The following is a 23,502-nucleotide window of genomic DNA, read 5'->3' as shown; positions in this document are numbered from 1 at the left end:
TATTTGGGAGTGACATTTTACAGTTTTAGGGAGCTGTTTTACTAAGGGAGTTTTAAACAGATGTTTTCAGAATTCATTTGAGCTCTTTATTACAGATTTTATAGGTAGGTCTGGGTGTTTATTTTGCGTCTTTTGGGATATTTACGAGGTTGAAGGCAGTTCTTGTTGTGTGTGTTTAGTAGATTGTGCCTAACGAGGAGCAAAAACCATGACAAAGCCATAAAATGTCTGGAATTTTTTTGCAGTTCCAGAATCAAATATGCCAGCATGACAGTACAACCAATGACTATTATCATAATGAAAGTGAAATAATTCAATAAATTGAATAGAAACAAGCAAACCGGTTTGACAGGAAATTCAAGCATTTTGCAAGCTTCAGTACAGTTGAAAATCTACAAGTGCAGCCATGACTGAAATCGAGTGGCACAAAACATGAGCTATTAGGCAGTCCTCGCACGCAGGCCACATTTGTTTTCGCATGTAAGCGAGCATGCTACAAAGAACCATGCAAAGGAGACCAGACAGCACCAATGACCTAGATCATCATGAAAGCACCTTTGAATACCTATGCTATTTCTAATCCAGATCGACGTAGAACTTATTTTCTCATTTAATACGCAGCTGCGAAGAAAAAGAAGCAGAAGTAGAACTACCCACTCTGAATCAATTTCCTTAGCACTGTGCAGTACCTTCACAGTGCTTCACAAGTTCACAGCAAAATGGGCATAGTGTGATAACAGTAGTGGTTGCGCTCAGTGTCAGGCTTACAAACACTTAACTACCATGTCAGCAGGAGTTTTACAACTATTGAGTTCTCCTACCTCTCATTTGGACAAGGTACAATTGAAATCATGGGTCCCTTTCCCCGCTCATCGTAGAGAGACTGTTGGATCATTGCAGCTGCCGATCCTCTGACCCGATACTGCAAGACGGCAGCCTTACGATCTGCCACTGCCAGCCAGGTTTCCCTTTTTCTTCTGCACTCGATCATTCTCCGTCACGGCTTTGCTTCAGTAATCATCATCATTGAACACCACCACCAGTTTACTGTAGATGTCGTAGAAGAGATTCTTCGATTGTCCGCTTCCACTCTTCGCCATTCGACACCGTACCATCAAAGAAATGGGCTGACCGAGCGTACCAACAGCATACTGGCGAACACGTTGTCCATGCACGTCACATCGGACCATAAAGACTGGGATGAAATTTTGCCCTTAAATACATACGCCCTCAACACTGCAAATCCCGAAGATACTGGCTACAGCCCGTTTTTCCTCATCTACGCTCGTCCGCCGCGCCACACACTGGACACCATATTTCCTTTCTCAAGACACGACGCTGCCTCCATGGGCGAGAATTTGTCTTGCTGAAGAAGCTCGACAACAGGCACCATCGGGATGTCACCTATTCTCCAGGGGACCTTGTCCTGTCGTGGTGTCCGGTGCGCATAGCTAGCCTGTGTCAGAAACTTCTCCCCTGCTAAAGAGGCCCATACATTGTTTTTGACAAGGTCAATGAGGTGAACTATCGATTGGCGCGTCTCACTCCAACTGCACGATGTGCTGCCGAGACTGAGGTTGTACATGTCGGTCACCTGAAGCCCTTCACTAACCTAACTCACATGCTAACTAGCTAACTCGCCTCGAACCTACCTCGAACCTAACTCGCCCAGCGGCCCTTCTGTAGCAGGACAGAGATATGGTAAATATAGCACATCAGTGGAAGAAGCGTGGACGCGAACACGAGGAAGAGGAGAAGAACGTTTTCCCCCGTCTAAGGCTCGCCTTCATTCCTTTTAAATAAACCTCGTTTCCTTTGTGACGTAACAATATGTATACGTGTCCTACTATATATTACCCTACTATACGTGTCCTACTATATATTACAGAACGGTTCCCTAATTAGGACGAAGGAACATGGAAGCTGAATAACTGAAATATTCCTTCCTAATGGATTCCAGTATTTTATGAAGAGCGCCGAAAGCCTCGTTTTTAGAATTCCTAGGTCCAAGCGGTGGCGAACTACAACTAGACTCTCTATATACAATATTTAGTTATAATTTTCCAACAGAACTGTCGTTACTTCCTCGCTTGAGCTATGAAGCGTAGCGCTCTCATCATTGCAGCTGCTTCTATAAAAGGAGAAAATCAAGACAGTTCGCTGTCAATTCTTCAATGCAGAACAGCTGCTTTAGTGAACAACGGAAACATCTGTCTGCATTCTTCTCGTTATATTCGAATTTGTTAGCTCCAGAGAGGAGTCTTTCTTTTTCTGCTGTGGTGGTGAGCCCCCTGATGTCTTGCACTAGCGGTTAAACAAATGTGTTTTTTATATGCCTAATGTTAAACTCGTAGTTGGGAACACGTTGGAATTTATTCATTTACACCATCTATATTTTGGGGAAAGACAGGGAAAGCAGGAGATGAAAATTCAAGACGATGAGCAAAAGGAGAACCAGGTAAAATCAGGAGCCAAAGTTTCAGCAACTGTACCTGTCCTATAAAACGCTTTTTTTTTTCAAAAGCACATGCAGCATTAAAAAAAGTAGTCCACTTGTCGAAAAATTGGCTCCCGTTTTTACTTTGTTATCCTTTTGCTCATCGTCTTCAATGTGGTAAGGTATTTACTAAGTATTGATTTTATATATATCTATATATGCAGGTGGCCTACAGAAAACTGCGGAAAGGTATCTACGAGCTGTTAAACAGTGTCGGGAAGTGTAACAATTACGTTTTTACGCAGGTAAATCGTCACCCAAATTTTTAAGATTTCTTGTAAGGTTAACGTGTGAAAGAAGGGTTTAATATTCACGAGGAAAGGTGATTAAATATGCGGACAACATGTCTGAGTGTGCTTTAGCTCGACCTAAATATTCCTTATAAATTTAAGACGTCGTTTTTACCATTGTTCCAGTTCTATAATGTTTCATACTGCTTTATTAACATAGGCAAAAAGTGCAGTCACATTCCCCTCAATACCTCAACCACGCAATCAGGCGTTGTATATGCGTGAAGTATTTTGCAGGTTGCTGCAAGCTGTTCTTCTTCCCAGGAAAAGAATAACTGATGTATAAGGTAGTATTGCGTTCGGATGGTCCTAACGACGTTTTCAGCTTTCAGCCTTGAAGAAAAATGGTCCGACAGAGTTGGGTAAGTACCGTCCCCAAAATATGTACCTCCAAGAGGCATCTGGCATGCCGACATTTGCATTAGTAACGACCGAATATGATGCGGAGTGTAAATCTGTAGTAGGATAGGTACACGTGCTTGCATAAAACTTTCGTACGCATAAGTATGCACAATTGTAACGTTGCAAATTCAATCCAGGACCCATAAACAATTTCCGGTAAATGAAAGATGAGCTCATTTAACTTACAAAAGCATTTCACAGGTTGATATGACAGGAATTCACATACCTTTGGCTGGTATCCTGCTTGCCTCGCTCTTTTGTGTATACGGAACAGCGCTTTCAACAGGTAAGTACACAACTTAATACAGGTTACATTGAAACATTTATTTCTTTGTTTTTGTTTAAATGTTTGGTTAATTATGGCGGAAATTACATATTATCGAATATCTGGTGCTGCAATTCATTGTTGCCGAGAGTGTAATTTTCGAAAATATATTGTTACGTGTTAATGGCGGTTAAGAAAGCAGCCAAACTAGGAAAGACGAAATGAGCGTTTAATTCGGCGAACTTGTTCCCTCAAAAACAGGCTAGACGCAATGAACGGCGACAGCGACGAACACAATCGGCGACCGTCGAAAATCTGATCTATGCGACCGCTTTTATACACCAATCGCTGAATATTCCAGATAAATCGCTGGGGCCCCCGAGTATTGCACAAAGTTCTACACTACTCTCGTCGGGCATACATGCAATCAGACTACCCAACATTTTCAAGACAGACAGCGGATGGAACAATAGATAACATTGCAGAACCTTCCGATACATGCAGGCACGCCCTGCGCTGTGAGAAAACATTTGTGAGGCGGTCGTACATGTCGCCCGATAAAGACAAACTAGTACACGTGTTAATATCCCCCCCCCCCCTTAAAAAGCGCGACGCGATGCTGCATACAAACGAAAGTAATAAAGAAAGACACCCGCAGCAAAGAAAACAACAAAATAAGGAAGTTCATCAGCGTCCTTAAAAGGGTTTCAGACGCACCACGTGGACAACTTCAGATCGTGCGCGGCGCCGCTGTGAATGCGAAATCCCGTCTGGCACGACCTCATAGTCCAGGGCGCCAATATTTCGAATCACCTTGAAGGGTCCGAAATAGCGTCGGAGTAGTTTCTCACTGAGTCCTCGTCGGCGTATCGGGGTCCAAACCCAAACACTGTTGCCGGGCTGGTACTCAACAAAGCGTCGCCGAAGGTTGTAGCGTCGGCTGTCGGTCCTCTGTTGGTTCTTGATCCGTAGGCGGGCGAGCTGTCGGGCTTCTTCGGCGTTGGAGATAGCTAGCGACGTCAACATTCTCTTCATCAGTGACGTGGGGCAGCATGGCGTTAAGCGTCGTCGCCGAGTTCCTGCCGCAAACCAGCCTAAATGGCATGACCTGTGTGGTTTCTTGCACCGCCGTGTTGTAAGCAAAGGTTACTTACGGCAGGACCGCGTCCCACGTCTTGTGCTCGACGTCGACGTGCATTGATAGCATGTCAGCGAGGGTCTTGTTCAGGTGCTCCGTGAGACCATTTGTCTGCGGATGGTATGCAGTTGCCCTGCTGTGGCTTGTCTGGCTGTATTGCAGAATCGCTTGGGTGAGCTCTGCTATAAATGCCGTTCCTCTGTTGGTGATGAGGACTTCTGGAGCCCCACGTCGCAGCAGGACGTTCTCGACGAAAAATTTCGCCACTTCGTCTGTGCTGCCTTTCGGTAGAGCTTTAGTTTCAGCGAAGCGGGTGAGATAGTCTGTCGCCACAACAATCCACTTATTTCCGGAAGTTGATGTCGGAAACGGTCCCAACAAGTCCATCCCGATCTGCTTGATCGGCTTGTAGTAATCCAGCTGGCCTTGTCGGTGGTGTCTTGCGCCGCTGACAGTCTCGGCATGTATTGACGTAACGGGCGACATCGCTGGTTAGGCGCGGCCAGTAATATCTTTTTTGTATCCTCGATAGCGTCCGCGAGAAACCGAGGTGCCCAGCGGTCAGATCGTATTGTAGGGCATGCAGTACTTCTGGACGCAGTGCCGATGGAGCAACAAGGAGGTAGTTGACGTGGACTGGTAAGAAGTTCTTCATCACGAGTAGGCTGTTTTGAAGCGTGAACGAAGACAATCCATGCTTAAATGCCTTAGAGACAATGTCGGTGTGCCCTTCCAAATACTCGACGAGGCTTGTTAGCTCCAGGTCTGCTCGTTGTTGTTCAGCGAAGTCTTCCGCGCTTATTATTCGAAGGAGGGCGTCGTCATCCTCGACATCTTGCGGCGGCGGTTCAATGGGGGCGCGTGATAGGCAATCGGCACCTGAGTGTTTTCGTCCTCACTTGTAGGTTATAGTGATATCGTATTCTTATAGTCTGAGGCTCCACCGCGCCAGTCGTCCTGAAGGGTTCTTTAAGTTAACTAGCCAACACAACGCGTGATGGCCGCTGAGCACTTTGAATGGCCTCCCATATAGGTAAGGGCGGAATTTTGCGATAGTCCCAATGATGGCGAGACATTCCTTTTCGGCTGTAGAATAATTGCCTTCCGCTTTTGACAGCGACCGGCTAGCATAAGATATCACCCGTTCGTGTCCGTCTTTCTTCTGGACTAGCACGGCACTGAGGCCTAGGCTACTGGCGTCCGTGTGGATATCTATATCGGCGTTTTCGTCGAAATGTGCAAGTACCGGTGGCGACTGCATGCGTCGTTTCTTTCTTAAACTGCGTCGGCCTGCGGCGTTTGCCACTTTAACTCGATATCAGATTTCGTTAGATGCGTTAGCGGCTCAACAATGCGTGAAAAGTCCTTGACAAAGCGCCTGTAGTAGGCACACATGCCAAGGAATCTACGCACCGCCTCCTTGTCGATGGACTGCGGGAACTTTGCGATGGCAGCTGTTTGCTGCGGGTGGGAGCGTACTCCAGATTTGCTGATGAAGTGGCCTAGGAACAGAAGCTCATCGTAAGCAAAGTGGCACTTTTCCTGCTTCAGAGTGAGCTCTGAGGACTTGCATGCCCCTAGTACCGTTGCGAGCCGCGTAACGTGATCGTCATAATTTACGGCGAACACAACGACGTCATCCAAGTAAATGAGACAGGTCTGCGACTTCAATCCTGCCGAAACCGTGTCCATCACGCGCTGGAACATTGCAGGCACCCAGCAGAGTCCAAATGGCATAACCTTGAACTCGTAGAGCCCATCTGGGGTGATGAAGGCGATCTTTTCGCGATCTCTTTCGTCGACTTCTGTTTGCCAATAGCCAGACTTGAGGCCCATCGACGAGAAGTAGTTAGCGTTGCAGAGTCGATCCAGTGCGTCGTCTATCCATGGCAGGGGGTACACGCCGTTCTTCGTGATCTTGTTTAGACGATGTTATTCGACACAGAAACGTAGGCTTCTGGCCTTTTTCTTCACCAGGACTACCGGAGATGCCCACAGGCTTTTCGATGGCAGGATGATGTCGTCGCGCAGCATTTTGTCCACTTGTCTTATCGATTCGCGTTCTCGCGTCGAAACTCGGTAAGGACTCTGGCGGAGTGGTCGAGCGCGCTCTCCGGTTATTATGCGATGTTTTGCAACCGGTGTCTATCGAATTCTTGATGACGTCGAAAGGCAGTCTTTGTATTGTTGAAGCAGGCTTCTAGCTGTTGCTGCTTAATCACGGGGAGACTTGGATTTATGTCGAAGTCTTGCTCGGGAGCTACGGTCATCGGGGAAGATGCGGCACAATCCGAGAGGACAAACGCATTGCTGGTCTCATGAATTTCGTCGATGTATGCGATCGCCATGCCGTTGTTGATATGCTTGAAATCCTGGCTGAAATTTCTCAGCAACACTTTCATGTTTCCTCCGCGCAGTCGGGCGATCGCTCTTGCGACACAAATTTCAAGGTCTACCAATAGACCTTGGTCACCATCGATGAAGGATGCCTTTTATGTCAGCAGGTGTTTTGGTGCTGACGGAAATGACAATGCTGGAGTGGGCGGGATGCCGACTTGACTTTCAAGCGTGCTTAAGGCGTGGTGATTACGAGAGCTCTCCGGTGGTATCGCTTGATCGATTTCGACTTCAGGTCAATGATTGCGCCCTGTTGATTCAGAAAGTCCATGCCGAGAATGACGTCTCATGAACAGTGTTGGAGGATAACGAAGGTGGCAGGATAAATCCGGTCATGAACGGTAATTCTTGACGTGCTGATTCCAGTCGGCGTAATGAGGTGTCCTCCAGCGGTCCGATTTTGAAGGCCTTCCCATGCAGTCTTAACTTTCTTGAATTGAGCGGCGATGGGTCCACTCATCACGGAGTAATCGGCTCCTGTGTTTACTAAAGCGGTAACTGCATGGAAGTCGAAAAGCATTTCGAGGTCGGTGGTTCTTTTTCTGGTGTTGTAGCTAAGTCTTCGCGTCGCATCATGGCTGCGTCATGTTGAACTGAAGCTGAAACATCACGTCGTCGTCTTTCATTGGTGTAGTCTTGACTTCGTGACTTCGTCTGGACAGCGGCATTTCGTTATTATGCCGTCCAGATGGTCCCTTCGTCGTCTTCGTCAGCGGCGGAGGATCTTCGTCAGTTCGACGAACAGAAACTGCACCTCCATTGTTGCTGCTTTTAGTTTTCCGGATATGGGCTTGCAGAGTGGCCCCGGGCTGGGCTGGTGTATGGTCGGCGCTGCCGCGACAGGTAGCGGCCTCGTGACGGAGAACGGGACGGTCGTCGAGGGCTTCACTGAGTGGCGGCGAGGTAGTCGACTATATCACGAGGTCGTTCGCCAATCTGCGGGCGCGGCGCGTTTACAGCAAAACCTCGCAGTCCCATCTCCCGGTATGGGCATCGGCGGTACACATGGCCGATATCTCCACAGTGATAGCTGAGCGGGCGCAGGACGGGGCTCGCCAGATGTCTGTCTTTCTCGCGTAGGTTCGCTGGGCGACGTGTAGGCGTGCTGGCGGCAGCGGCGGACGACGGAATTGCGGCTTTGCAGGGCCCTGGCACGGTCGCGGAGGGGCACCTTGACGGCGTCCGACGGCGGCGTGTGTCATCGCTTCCGGCTGCGGTGATCCAGGTTACACCTCAGCAACTCCAAGGGGTCGCCCCAGGCTGCGACCTGGGGTACAACTTCGGCAGCTCTTCCCGTACGACCGCTCTGACAGTCTAGAGCAGACCGTCGGTGGCCAGTGATTGAATTCCTGTGTAGTTGGTAGAGTTCGTGCGGCGGTTGAATTGCCGGTTCCACATTTCGAGGGTCTTCTCGATGCTCGTGGCCTCCCGAAGGAACTCTTCTACGGTCTTCGGTCGACTTCGTATCATTGCGCCGAAAATTTCTTCCTTCACACCACGCATGAGAATGCGGACTTTCTTCTCCTCGGGTATATCTGGGTCGGCGTTGCGGAACAGACGGTTCATTTTTTCCGTGAAGATGGCAAAGTTCTCGTTAGGCAGCTGCACTCGGGCGTCCAGCATGGCTTCGGCCCTTTCCTTGCGCACGACGCTCGTAAATGTGCGCAGGAAGCCGCGACAGAACAGGTTCCGTGTTGTCGAGGTCGACCTCCGGTTCTCAAACCACGTTCTGGCGGCGTCCTCCAAGGCAAAGTATACATGCCGCAGCTTGTCGTCGGTGTCCCAGTTTTTGAAAGTCACGATTGGTTCGTAGGTCTCCAGTCAGGATTCCGGATTTTCAGTAGCTGCTCCATGGAAGATCAGTGGGTCCCGAGGATGTTGCAGGATAACGGGGGATGCTGGGGTAGCCACTGGGGTTGTCTCGGCCACGATCTCCTTTGTCGTCTCAGGTTGAAGTCTGTGCTCTGGGGTCAGCCATTGCAGTCTGCGGCTAGCACGCTGGTCTTGGACGATGCTGGTTTTGTCCTGGTGCTTCGGGCTTGGATCATGGCTTTGCGGGGGCGTTCAGTACATGAACGCACAAGCACCTCCACCTGATGTAACGTGGTAGTGGCGGTTAGGAAAGCAGCCAAACTGGGAAGACGAAATTAGCGTGTTATTGGGAAAACTTGTGCCCTCAAAAACAGGCTACACTCAAAGAACGGCGACAACGGCCAACGCAGTCGGCGATCGTTGAAAATTGGATCTACGGGTCAAGCGCGTCGGCTTTTATACATCAATCGTCGAATGTTCCAGACTATTCACTGGGACCCGCGTGTCTTCCACAAAGTTCTACACTGTTCACGTCGCACATACATGCAATCAGATTACACAATGTTTGGTGACAGACGGCGGATGGAACTATCGATAACATTCCAAAAACTTCCGATACATGCAGACGCGTCCTGCGCTGTGCGATAACATTTGTTAGATGGTCGTACATGTCGCCCGATAAAGACAAAGAAGTACACGTGTCAATATGTATCTCCGTGGACGATGTGAAACTTACAGCACCGTGTATGAAAACACCAGCGTTCCTGCTGAGCTGCTGCGTGTAAACACTGCTCTGAGCGAGACGGGCAATACACGTCAAGCTTACGTTATGTAGTAAGTTATGGGGTGCTGTCTAAGGCTGAACGTTTCTTGGAGCTCGAGGCACGACGCCTGCAGCACCAGTGACGCTCCTCATAAAGCGAGCGTCGTGAGACGCCTGGCAGCGGCCAGGGCGCAACCCTCGCAACCATGCTCATTTAAAACACCCGTCAGAAGAGCCAGGGACCACCATAAACCTTGTTATCACTGTCAATACTTCGCTTTTCAGGCAATACTGCCAATGTGTTTAACTGAAAATGTAAAAAAAAAATGGCTGTGGCTTAGGTAAAGTTAAGCCCAGGATGCGAAACATACTAGCCTTTATTTTAGTTGTTGAACCACTGGTTAGCTTGGTGAACTGCTGTTGCTTGGCTATATTTGGTTCGGCTAGACGAAGAAACAACTCATGCGTTACTCTGCTTAGCCTTGGACGCCCGTATTGGACGCGGTGAACGTCGAGCAACGCAGCGTTCGGCGCGGCAACGAAATGTGCGCCTGAGCAAGCGACGCACGCCTGAGCCTTAGAAACAGCTCGTTTCTAAGGCAACACCGCATTCACTAGAGGCGCTTTTGTACCGCTTTGAAGCATCGTACTCGTGGCTCAGTGGTAGCATTGTATATTCCTTTCTCTATGGTGGTAGCGTGATTCCTTCGTCGGCTCTCGTGCGCGTCGGACGCTGGGATCATGTGCTCTCTCCGAGCGGTGTCAGCGGGTACAGGCCGTGGTTCTACTGTATCTGCTGAGGATTACAAGGTTATTCTGCCCCAACTGCCAGCTGGAAACGCTTCCCTGAACACTGTATTGCTTCATTGCGATGTGTCTGCCAGGCCCTACAGAATCAACGATTTCGAAGAAGAAATTGAGCGCCTACAAGTAGTCAAGGATGTAGCATCAATCGGTGCCTACCAGATGAATCACGTCTGGGCGCTAACGACATATTCCATGGCCGCAAAACAAGTGCTCGTAGATGCAAAGGAACTGCGCATCAAGGGTAAAAGATGCCTTGTCATCGACCCCAACGACAGTCAGGTGAGAGTCAAACTTCACTGGCTTCCTTACCATATCAGTGACGACGCCGTGCGAAAAGCGTTGGAACCATATGGGAAAATTGAAGAAATGAGTAGAGAAACGTGGCTGACTGGAAAATTCAAGGGAGCGCAAACCTCATCTAGGTCGGTGACTTTGAGACTGAAACACGGATTTACTGTCGAATCGCTTCCGCATCAGATTCGTATCCAGGGCAGCAACACTCTTGTAATTGTGCCTGGACGACCACCCCTGTTTCTGCGATGTAAAAAATCGGGCCATATAAGAAAGGATTGTCGTCTCCCGCGGTGTTCTGCATGCCGCAAATTTGGTCACGAAGCTGACGACTGCAGGAGAACTTACGCTGCCATGACACGGGAAGACGGCGAGAACGACGACACAGATGCGCTCATGGACGAGGATGAAGCTGTAGAAACTTTACAGCCTCGTAACATTAATCTTTCCTCGTGGGTGCCTGAGCCTGCAACACCAACCACGAAAAAAGAAGCTGAGGCCGACTCTCCAGTGAAGCCTGTATCACCTGTTGTCGCTGTAACAACGGATAAAATCTCGGGGGAGCCCGAAGAAAAGTGCAGTGTAGTGCTTCAAGTTCCGTGCCCTTCAGTGCCTGTGGAGACGCCGACGGCGTCTAAAGTGAGCTACCCAGCAGAACTAGAACGCCTCGAGACGCCCGTGGCGTCTGACGACGCAATATCTGCGACAGAAGCAGGGATTGCGGACTTAGGAGCGGAATGTCCCAAGACGCCAGCGGCGTCTGAAGCCCCGTACCTTCCAATGGAAGCGGAGACGCCAGAGGTGTACCATTCCCTGGAGTCTGAGCCGGAGGACGCAAGCAATAGGGCCACAAGGGTGCCTGAGTTTGGTTCGGACGAGGATGAAGGCACATCAGGGAGCATTACAGAGATGAGAAGCATGGTGCAAAAAGTAAAATCGAAAGCGGCCATGAAGAGGAACCGTGTTACCACGGCTCCTCGGATACCGCCCGTGGAAAAACGTCACAAGCGCTCCTTGTGAACCGGAAAGACCACGCCTCAAAGGTATGCATCATTGGCCGGAGTATCGGCAGTTTTATCACTATGGCTTACTTAAAGCTAGCAACCTTTAACTGCGTGAGCTTGGTCGCACGCAGGAGGAAGCAGTGGTTTCTCGATCTTCTACTGCAAGAAAATGTTGACATTGCGTTTATTCAGGAGACAAAACTTTCATCAAGTGTGCAGTTGGAAGAGATGGACCACTTTGTTCGTAACCATTACTCGTTTTATTTTTCGCCTGCTTGTGGTTACAGCGGAGGGACGGCAGTTTTGGTAAAGAAACACTCAGCCGTACTAGTGTACCCCGAGTGGGACAAGGACCGAAACGGCCGTGTATGTAGTGTGGATTTGATATACCGGAATGAACCATACAAGCTTGTTTCCATTCATGCTCCGAATGACGCACCGCTACGAAAAGAATTCTTTTCAGGCCTGAGGCAGTATCTTGACTCACCATGCCGTACCATATTTGCCGGAGTCTTTAATTGTGTTTTACGTGCTTCAGACTGTTCGAAAAAGCGATCTCCAGATACCTACCTAGCAGAGCTCAGGAAGCTTTTGAGAGACTATGACTTGCAAGATGTTACCGAGATTGCGCCAGGAGATAATGATGGTTTTACACATTGGCAAGGGGACTGTCATTCAAGGCTTGATCGGTTTTACGTGTCTAGTGACCTCTCATCGTACAATGTGCGTTATAAAGTGCAACCTGTTGCATTCTCAGATCATGCATTTGTCACTGCCGTATTTGAAGAAAAGAAAATAACAAGAAAGAGGCACAAAGAGTGGCAGTTGTGGAAGCTGAATGAGAGTCTGCTGGATGACAAAGAAATATTCGGCAGCATTAAGAATCTAATCAAGGAAAAACGAAAGGAGGACAGGTAGATGCGATATTGTGGGAAGAGATAAAGGAAGAATGTAAGATGTTTCTACTTGCAAAAGGACAGGAAAAATCAGCACTGAAGAAGAGCGAAAAGCTGAGCTTGCTACGAACTCTCAAAAATCTAATCGAAGCCGAAAACTGTCACCCGGGTACCCTCACAGAGGATATCAAAGAGTGCAAAGGCCAGCTGCTGTCAATCTTGGAGAAAGAATATAAAGGCGCTATGATCAGGTCTAGGACGGAATCACAGCAGAGAGATGAGGAACCGCTCAAGATTTTCAAGACAAAAGAAAGACAGCGCGGCATGAAAAACAGAATAGAAGCAATACAGAGCGGGGACAGTATTCTCAAATCACAAAATGACATCGAGACTGCCTTCACTCAAGCATACAAAGGCCTCTTCGAATACGGAAGTTACACATGCGACCGTGAACTCTTGCAAAAGTATGCCTCAACGTTAAACTGCATAGATGACGAGACAAAACAGCAAACAGATGAGTGTATATCAGAAAGCGAAATAGAATGGGCCATACAAAAGCTAAAACCAAGAAAATCGCCAGGAGTAGATGGACTCAGCACTGCCTTTTACAAGAAATTTTCACCGGAATTAGTCCCAATATTACGAGATGTGTACGATGACATTTTGAAACGAGGATTACTGCCGCCATCTATGCGACGAGGTCTTACTGTCTTACTGCCAAAGAAGCATTCAAGGCAAGTGCCGACAGTGAGCGATTTCCGCCCCATTAGTCTTTTAACGACTGATTACAAAATACTTGCTAAAATTATAGCTAGACGGCTGGACTTTGCCCTCGGAGCAGTTATAGGCAACCATCAATCTTATGGCATCAAAGGCCGTCGCATCAGTGATAACCTGCACGCTATGAGGATACTGTGCGAAGCTACCTCCGTTGGTGGATCCAGGGCAGCGGTTTTGCAAGTGGATCTGAGCAAGGCTTTCGATAGAGTAACACATGACTTTCTCTTCAACTTGCTTAAGGCCTGCAACATTGGGGACCGACTCCTAAAATATATTGGTGTCTGCTACAGACAAGTGACGACGCGACTGGTAATCAACGGACAAACAACTCCCACCATACAGCTCAACAGATCCGTTAGGCAAGGATGCCCCATGTCACCAGTTCTTTTTGCTCTGTACTTAGAACCCTTGTGCCGAACAATTCTGAACGACAGCAACATAACAGGCTTCAGTTTCGCAGATACTTCTCTGAACGTCCTCGCCTACGCCGACGACCTTACGCTTGTGGGTGCCTCCAGAGAGGAAATCCGCCAAGGTGTGCAGCATGTCATGGACTTTTGTAAAGTTTCTGGTGCTAAAGTGAATCGAGAAAAGTGCGCAGGTGCATGGCTAGGTGCCTGGGACTTAAAACCAACCACCTTCCTAGAGGTGAAGTGGACGTCTGAAATCATCAGCTACCTCGGTGTGTGTTTTAATACTGCCAACCTACAGAATGGACAAAATACAATTCGAAGTGGTACCCTCGCGGCAAAAGTGCAACAGTGGCATGGGAGAACGGTCCCGCTTATGAACAGAGCTTTTGTGTGTAACACTGTGTTCTTTCCAGCTATATGGTACTCAGCGCAGGTGATGCCCTGTTTGCCGGCTCAGGTGAATCGAGTGCATAGATTTTGCGCAACATATATTTGGGAGTCGCGGTTTGAGCGCATGAGGCGCAGTAACTTATTCTTAAGTAAGGCAAAAGGAGGCCTAGGGCTGGTAAACGTAGAGGTAAAACTCAAAGCTCACAGGTACCTTTTTTTCAAAAACCAAACCCATCATATTATACGTCACTCTTTCAAACAATTAGGAGGGGGGTACTTAAGCGAGTGGATCGAAGGTGCCCAAGGAGTCCCACGAGCCCGCACGCTAAAATTCTACAGGGAGGTGGAGCAGGCAGCTCGCTTCTTCGAGCAGCGTTTTTCTCAAGAGTATCTAAAAAATGTAAAACGGAAGAGTCTGTACTGGAACACTATAGATATGCTATTCCCACCACCCCTATATCGGTCTCGAGTTGGAAGCCAGCTGGAGTCTGACGTTTTCAAGCGTCTACCAAAATATCCTGTAAAAACAGCGATTAAGGATTTCTTTCTTAGGTTACATGTCGAAGTTCTACCTGTAAAAACATGGCTACGTAACAAGGGTTTCTTCGTGCCGTGGTCAACGGACTGCCCTCTCTGTCCCTATCCAGAATCGTTGCAGCACGTATTTTTGTTTTGTACAAATGCAGTACTATTTTGGCACAACATACGAATTGTGTTTGACGTGCAGATATACCCAAATTGGGATAACGTTAAATATCTGACACTGGAAGATGACAAAAATAACAACAGTGCTGAAACCTTGTTATTGCTAGGTTTGTATGCAATTTGGAGATCCCGAACTGATTACGTCCTAGCACTAGAAAACGCAAAACCTGCGTGGACGCACTTTTGTTATGCTTTTGCGTATACAAGTTCGCTGCTGGGCGGCGAAGATGAGTTTAGCAAGCGATGGCAGGTGTGGCAGAAGCGCCTGCAGCAAAGATGAATACTCATATAGATGTGCGATTCGCAGTGTATGTGTGTGTGTGTGTTAGAAAAGCTGTGAAGAAAGAACGCTTCCGTGCATGGTACCTGCTATGAAAAAAAAAGAAATAAAAAAGGTTTAAAATAAAAAAAAAAGACTCAGTGGTAGCGTCTCCGTCTCACACTCCGGAGACCCTGGTTCGATTCCCACCCAGCCCATCTTGCAAGAGTTGAGCCAAAGCCACTTCTCCTCTGTCGTGACGTCACGGTGTCACGTGGTTTCAAGGCGACACCGCCGCGCCTGAGGAGCTGGGTTGAGCCCTCGTAATATGCTTCGCATAAAAGCAGCAGTTAGATTCTGATTATACGCCGGCATATGTGTGTAGCTGCTATAATGAGGCTCTATTCGTGGTCAATTGTAATAGAATAGTGAATTCATACTACTACCAGGAAGATGAAGTAGCCCTGCACTAGACTCTGCAGTAACCCGGGCGTTCTTTCCCGCATACAATTTTTTGGGCGAGGTGAGGTGGCGGCCAAGGGCAACGTTGATGAGAAAGTTTTGACGCATATTTTTCTCAGCTTAAGGATTCAAATATCTGTCCCTGATCTTGATAAGGAATAACGAATGTCTGCCACATATAAAAGCTCATGCGGTAGTGAGCATTGTGACCAAATCTGAAATAGCTTACTCTGCAGCGCCCTTCAACAGGCTCCAGGGAAAGCCGTCAGCATGGGTTATTGTGGGAAATTTGTGGCGCTCTCTAATGATTTACTCTGAAAAAAAAACATTAAAGAAACAACGGAGGACATATTGCTACAAGAAATAAATCCATGAGGGGCCCTCTCCAATGGTCTGAAACAAGCGATGCAAACTCAGTTAGGTACAACATCTACTCTGCCTCCCCATCTCGTCTCCAATGAGGATGCGACAGTAATTTCGTTGTGTGACATAATGAGAGCTTCCTTAGTGACTGCAACGCATTCTTGTACCCGTTGGTGAGCTAGTGCGTTTTTAGAATGAAACTAAATTGGCGCTAATAACCAATTGCATGTATTGCTTCGGTTTCAGAACAGGAGTTTGCAAACTCGAGATTTAAAAAAAGAGAGCATTTAAATTGCCATAGAACTTTCCACGCCCTTACAGTACTTATATGCAACATTTCGAATATTTTAGTCAATATAAATATTTACGCACATCTTAGTTCAAGAAATCTTGTGAAACAATTTGATTTCCTTTGTTAACTTGCTCAAATCTGCACAAAAACAGATTTCTCTAAGAATTAGCGACTCATCAATTTAAATTTTGTATTTCAGATCAAGATCAGTGCGTATATCCGGAGTGCGATCTACAAGATAAAATGTGCTGTTTCAAAAATGGCACAAACTGCGACTGTTATTGCAGTAAGAGCAAGATCATTATTGATGTTCGAACGCTAACGAAAAGTGTAATTAGCATTGGTGTGTCATACATACTGATTTTTCATGAGGCATGGTGCAGTGATGTCTTACAGCAGAGCCGTTAGTAGGGTTATTAGCACTGGAAAATGTTATATGTATGTTTGACGGCCTCCTAAGAGAACAAGGTGATTGGCGGAGTGTATATTTATCCTTTGGGCTATATTTGGGGCTATGCGCCTGAAAATTCTGAAATGTATTGCGCAAGCAGTACCTAAGTATATATAGCTAAGCAATGCCTTTTTTTTCCATTTAGAGGCGATACATGAAACGCTTACGAACATTTACCGCTACCCTTCTGGAAACAAACGCAGCAGCAATTCTTTATCGCAGAGAACCATTGCTTCGTTACAGATTACGAGCACCCAGAACTACAATCCTGTAGGGTAAATAAAGCGTACAACTTACACTTACACGCGTCGAACAGCTTTTCAAAGGTATTTTACTAGCCTAGCGTAAGCGTTGTCCAATGTACTCAACGAGCTCTACATTCGAGAAAAATAAAATTTTGCATAAAGATTGGAACTCTTACGCGTACTTTGTGCAGGAGCATCAGATAATTACAGTTTTTGCTAAATATTCCTTGAAGGGACACCAAAGCAATACACTAGATCAATTTAGAGGGATAATGCATCCTTTCAGAAAGCTATTGGCGTTTATTTCGAAATGATGGGTTCAATATTAAAAGAGAAAATGAAGGTCAACGTTAAAGTTTCTGATTTGCACGTTGAATCCTACACCCCAGTAAACGACTGAGAGGTCACGTATTTCTAAATATTCCCCCTTTTTTCCATATTCCTTATTTCTCGTATTTCACGCTGTCTCGACGAACGTTCAACAGTGTCCTCGTGTTCAATGTTAGGCTCCTTAATACCGCAATGCTGACTATGTTTACCGCAAAAAAATTAACAAGGCACTAAACCATGCTGCCAGAATCAATTACGTCCCCTCAAGTAGGCGCGAGACCTTCAAAGAGGCATCGCCCTCCGTTTCTTGTTATTGAGCTGTTTCTGGCTACGTTATATTGTGCTGGAACGCCTTATATGATAAATATGTGCACTTAAGTCATGTTCAAATTTGGTGTATACAAGAGAAATGATGTGTGGAGTAAAATATCAGGTTAAATGCGATGGCTACAAATATTCAAAAAAGTTAAATTTTTTCTAAATAATTGTTATGCTGTCTTCGGTGATCTAACCTGGTCACGGAGTTTACACCTAATAGAAATTTCGCGCCCAGCAAAATGCGGTCGCAGTGGCTCAGAATTCTACCTACAATCTTGTGCTCATAAGCATTGTGCTCTGCCGTTGTCAAATTGTGTTGGGCGTTGAAATGCAAAACTACTTCCTATATTAGGCATAGTAAGCAAGTGTTTCATTTTTGGCAATGAGTACGTACACGAATAAGCTACATGCACCATAGCCTCCGAAATTACGAGCACATGCGGAATTCGGTCAAGCTGTCCCAACCGGGCAAAGGAAACGTAAGTTCTGCAGTAGACGTGACCGGCTTCCTCTAATCAACACGGCGCTCACACAGGTAATGGTTGTGAAGCGTTCCACGATGGTCGCGGCAGCTTGGATGGATGCGAGAATAGTTATTTGACGCTAGTATCTGATTCTTTGCGAAGTCGCAATTGACGGCTGAACGCGCGCAAGGGACAAAGTGTGCGCTGATGCCAATACATACTTAAAGGTGTCTATTCGTTATGTGCACCACTACCTTTTGTTGAAGTGGAGATCCTAAAGATATCACTTTTTGCTTATATATGTGCCAAAAATATGCTTGCGTATAACCTTCCAAGACCATATTGCCGTGTCTTGCGCAATCACTCGCGTCTGCTCGCACGTGAACGTACTTAAAAGTTGTGCCAAAGAAAAACAAAACGTTGCATGTTTGTAACCTATTAATAGAGCAAAATAACATTGCTATTTGGAGGAATAAACGATTGGCAGCGTGCCATTGCCTGCTGTGTACAACAGCGCCAAGTCTAGATGGAACAGGAATGTATGCACAATGTGCGACGTTATAAATCATATAGCTAATTTTTTATGAGTATACAAGCTTACCGCCCAAATGGGAGTTATTGTGAAGGAAATAACCTTTAAGCAAAATAAAATTCAAAATTTATTGACACAGTATAAGAATTACTCACCGATTTTTCATACTTTTAATGTCATGTCGAGGACATGACAACACATTTCCAAGACAGCAGGAGGTACATTTCACACAATAAGCTAGAGGGGCTTACCAGATGTGCAGTGTATGCTTGTGAGTGTCAGTCAAATTTATGCAAATGAATTATTCACCAACACAAAATTCAAGTTGTCTTAGAACTTGTTACAACGTCAGCTTTGACGCCTCGCATATTTCAAAACTAATTCAAGATAATACCGCAATATTTCACATCGTTTTGTGCATGGGTTGAACTGGTGCACAAAATTTATTCTCGTTTTGTTCATTCACAAATATTTGCCGACAGAATATGTGTGGATTATCCGGTAGTGGACCTGCCGAAGTCAACTGCTCACGAAGCTCTATGCAGTGCCGAAGCTTCGGTTGCAGTTTTATGGCGGGAGGCTTTTCTGCCTGCCGTAGATCTGCCGATCTTTGGTGCATGTAACCATTTACGCTTGTCATTTACTTAGACGCTGGACTTCGTGCATAGCCACCCATCGCTGGGTACAAAAGTAAGGAACATTTTTTCTAAATAGAGCGAAATGAAGTTCGTATGTTCCTAGCAATCATATTGTTTCCAAAGTATGTCAGAATAATATCCACATCTTTGTTTCGCGGATGCTGACTCCACAACAAAAGCGACCTTGAGGAATTGCAGGCCTTCCCGTCTGGCGAGGTTAATCTGCCCCACAAGCCAATGACCGAGGTTTTTGCCTTGTACCGGACCTGGCAAAAACTAAGCATCGTCTGTTCTCCGGCAGCCATTTCCATGAGGGTAGTGATGTATGCGAGGGTCGTACTTGTCGTGATCGAGAAAAGATCGAGTTTCGTTGAATCGAATACGTGATGTCAACAATACCATGAACTATTGCTACATAAAGCCGTTTTTAATAGACTAAATACTATGGCATAAGCAAGAATGTTCACTAACGAGACATTGTAAGTTGGACTTCGGCACACTCCAAAAAGCCACGAGAATGCATTTACTGCGTGCAAAAACTTACTGCCAAAGTGTCACTTTTACCACATAAGCATATTTTGCCCTGAAATGAAGCAGGCTGTCAAAATTAAACACAATACTAACAAGGCCGAAAATCTGTCCCGACACCAAGCAGCCTTTGGAAATCTGAGAATATGACTGTGCCCTCCATAAGTTCAGCCAAAATAAGCGCTCTGACAGAAATCAGACTTTACCTTAAGTGCATTCTCAGGACCTCGCCAATTATTTTGTTAAGTATTCCGCGGCACATCAGAAGGCAGGCAAAGGGGACGTGGATACATCACGCAATTTGCCTGCTATGGCTGCTATGAAGACACGAGTATCTTCGGCTGACAGCGCCAATTAGAAGCAGACACACGTGCGCCGCATTGGACCTTTTGCTGTGACGTGCGGAGCAAAAGCTGCACGCTGCTAATATTGGAGGTCGTATGTGTACAATGCAGGTAACGAAAATGAACGGAAAACCTTTGGTGACCCTTCAATCTTTCCTGAACAGGACGACACAATTCGCAAGATTTTCGGGTGAAGGGTAACGCTGTTGAAAAACACGCGCTGCACTCATTTGTTCTAGCTTCACGCTCATTCTATAAAACACAGTTGGTGCTCCGCCATACAAGTGAAGAATAATTGAAGATTGCGAAGCGTTTGTCTTTCAGAGCGCTAGCCAGCCATTACGAACAGATGTCCCCTACTCGCACGGATGTAAAGCTATGAAGTGACATATCTAGGCCTCTATTTTAGCATATATAATAAGAGAATTATTGTCTTTATAGAATATACGGCTAATGATGGTATCAATTTATGAGCACGTCTTCATACTATAGTCAAGTAATTTTAATACATCGGATATACAAAAAAGACGGAAGCACAAACAGAAACGTCTATCGACATAATCTGAGAATAATGTGGAAGCGGAACCTGGCTATAGTGAAAGCGACCACTTCCGGGCTACGATAAATAGTAGTTAATGTCAGGGATTTCGAAAGAAGTAACGGCGCCAGTGCTTCTGCGTATATACCTGGGGACTTCGCCAATTTCTTTGCCTAAAATGCGCTACTTCAGTGTATGAAGTTCACCGAACATTGGTTGCCCGATATATATCAGGGCCGCCAATAAAATTACAAGCAATGTGGTGAAACTTTTCAAAGTTTAGCTGCATTTGAAATGGCACAAGGCGAGATTATCACTTGTTTTGAACAAGGACTCAGGAACAAGAATGAAAAAAAAAATGACGGATAAAGTAGACAAATATCCGCACTTCGAAAGCACGAACACGAATTGAGAAAATAACAACAGTGTTGGCAACGAAGTGCAGTGTAATTGGTAATGCAAATATATACTCATCAAATCTTACCTTAACATGTCAAGAGTATCTTGAGAGACATATTAGGTCCTTAGACCTCACCCATCATGTTTTGAGCACCCGTACATTATGGTGTTATGAGCCAAGTTGAGAAAGATGCTTCTTCTTCCATGCACATCTGCACACTCGAAATTAGGTAAAGCGGGCATTTTTAACCAATATTTTAAAAATTAACTTGTGAACTTCTCCAGCATATTGTGCAAAATAGTTTCGATAACCAGGCTTCGCGACTCTGCGCCATTTGCAGTTGCTGATTGCGATGGCTAGCTGCATGTTAAGAAAAAGCTAAACTAATAGCCCTGGTACCGCCTTGCAACCATGCAGAAGTAAGAATGTGGTCGTGGTGCCGTATCTACGAAAGTTGACGACAACCTAAAGATTGAAGGAAGAGTTGCACTGAGCGTTGTTTTTTCTACCCCAAAAAGCTTTCTAGCTTTTGCGGGTTAGTTAATAATGCCAAGCAGCGACTCACTGCATATGATATAAATCATCTCGAGCGGTTTGTTGTCCTATGTATGGAAGGTGTGGCTTACTACCTTAGGTTGTCATATATATATATATATATATATATATATATATATATATATACTGTGACCAAGGGCAATACAGAATCAGCTGTTAGTAGCTCTGTATGTTGCGCCCCTATGTTTTTCCGTACCTTTCTTTTTGCTAAAGATTTGTAAAGGGAAGTCATATAAAAGCGGGTTTTAGAAAATCATTTCTGGATATTGGGGTAATAATCTGACCATTCAGAAAACTCTCACAGTAAAAATATATACCTCGTAAGCAGGTGCACTTTAGTTCTAATAATGGGGCGAAAATGTTTATTTTATTATACAGTAGGTAGCTCTTGAATCACTTCTAGTTTCCTGTTGTGTTCTGCAGGTGCAAACGTAGTCGCACTAAAACTGCGCATCATTAACACGAATGTGAGAATGTTACCTTTTCTGGCTTTCAGAAGAGGGTACAGCAGTATGTGAAACTTTTTTTCAAGCAAACTGCCCTTCTCCTAAAATGATCATCTGTAATAAAAGAACTGCAATCTGCATTTGTGGTAAGTAATGAGACCCTGTGTATTACTGAAAAACAAATTAAGACAACGGCTCTTCTGCAACTCCCTTATTTTCCGGGAACAAAATGTGTGTATATTTGTTAGAGTGCCATGTAAGAGCAAAAACGACTCGGGGAAAGACAACTCCGCGGGATGGTTTGTTATCGCGTTTGAAAGTGGTGGCGCACGTGTAATTTGGTAGTGTGAGATTCATTACTGAGAGGATGGGTGAAATATTTGTTTATTGGTATTTACTTATGTAACTACGATTTCATCTTGTTATAGCGTGATGCGGTTTAAAGGTCGCTAGAGAGGACTGTAATAGCCGTGTAAGAGCAGAAGCCGAAACACGTCACGAATGATTTGGTTACGGCAGCTGGGCTCTACTCTCACGCTTTCGTCTGGACACGCAGCCACGTGACCTCCACATGTGACCTCCAATATCCCAGCTGCGGTGCTCCGGTGCACATTACTAACAGTGACAAATAATCCCGCGTTGCGCAGTCAGCGGTCGTGGCAAACGAATAAAGAATCGGAGTGAGGGGATCGGAGACCCAGGTTCGATTCCCATCAGTACCGAAGCTTTTCGTGTCTTTCTTCTTGTTATTAAGACCACAAGAGTAAAGAGGCCACAATCACCATAGAAACAACAAAATTCGGGGAAGTCAGCTAATAATGTTAATCATAGTAAAACACAGAAAAATGAAGCATAGAAAACCTCAGGAACCGGTTTAATAGTTCGCAGAACTAAACCTCTCCTGGCAGCTGGATATTAAAAGTCTGAGGGCAGATATATTCGCCATTGTTTCAGAGGTTACTGATAATTACGCTAAAGTAGCAGGACAAGAAATAGTCAAGGAAAAGATAATATATTTATAGCATGGTTCGTAGAGAACTCAGTGATGCCGTCAAAAACAAGCAGCTGATTTTTAACTGCCATACAATTTGTGATGCCCGCTACATTACTGCTGTTCAGAAAACTTCACAGAATCTTTCTTATTGCTTTTCATTCAAACAGCTTACGTCTTAGTGAGGAACATGATGAACATGTTCCTAAATCAAAATACAATATCGAAGATCCCTAATCCGCTATTTGGTATAAGAAAATTATAGCTAACTACTCATGGTGCGTGCTATCATAGACATGTCTATCGCATTGTAGGTCCCTCATCAATGTAGTCGTTCCCTTTAGTATTTAGAAACAAGGCTTAATTGGCAAGCAATAATGTACAAGACTTACCCGAGGAACAGGTCTTGGTTTACAGTCTTCATCAGTATATAAACCTTTTTTTGTTTTGGCATGACGGGGTCAGCATAACGAAACCGGTGGACTATCTGGTCAGT

General features: G+C 45.8%; 1 protein-coding gene and 1 long non-coding RNA gene across 2 annotated transcripts; both read left to right on the top strand.

Moving 5' to 3' along the window:
* Window positions 1-2,637: 2,637 nt before the first annotated feature.
* Window positions 2,638-22,163, top strand: LOC135897185 (uncharacterized). The gene is made up of 5 exons (XR_010562953.2): window positions 2,638-2,742; window positions 3,113-3,149; window positions 3,391-3,475; window positions 16,426-16,512; window positions 22,066-22,163. It is a non-coding gene; the product is annotated as an uncharacterized lncRNA (long non-coding RNA).
* Window positions 13,953-15,130, top strand: LOC139047413 (uncharacterized). The gene has a single exon (XM_070521239.1). It carries the CDS (start codon window positions 14,129-14,131, stop codon window positions 15,128-15,130), a length of 1,002 nt encoding a protein of 333 aa, XP_070377340.1. The 5' UTR covers window positions 13,953-14,128.
* Window positions 22,164-23,502: the final 1,339 nt, after the last annotated feature.

Source organism: Dermacentor albipictus, chromosome 7 (assembly GCF_038994185.2).
Source record: "Dermacentor albipictus isolate Rhodes 1998 colony chromosome 7, USDA_Dalb.pri_finalv2, whole genome shotgun sequence".
In the NCBI taxonomy this organism is placed as follows: Eukaryota; Metazoa; Arthropoda; class Arachnida; order Ixodida; family Ixodidae; genus Dermacentor; species Dermacentor albipictus.
Note: the sequence above shows the minus strand (reverse complement) of the source record. Positions and strands in the feature narration are given on the sequence as shown.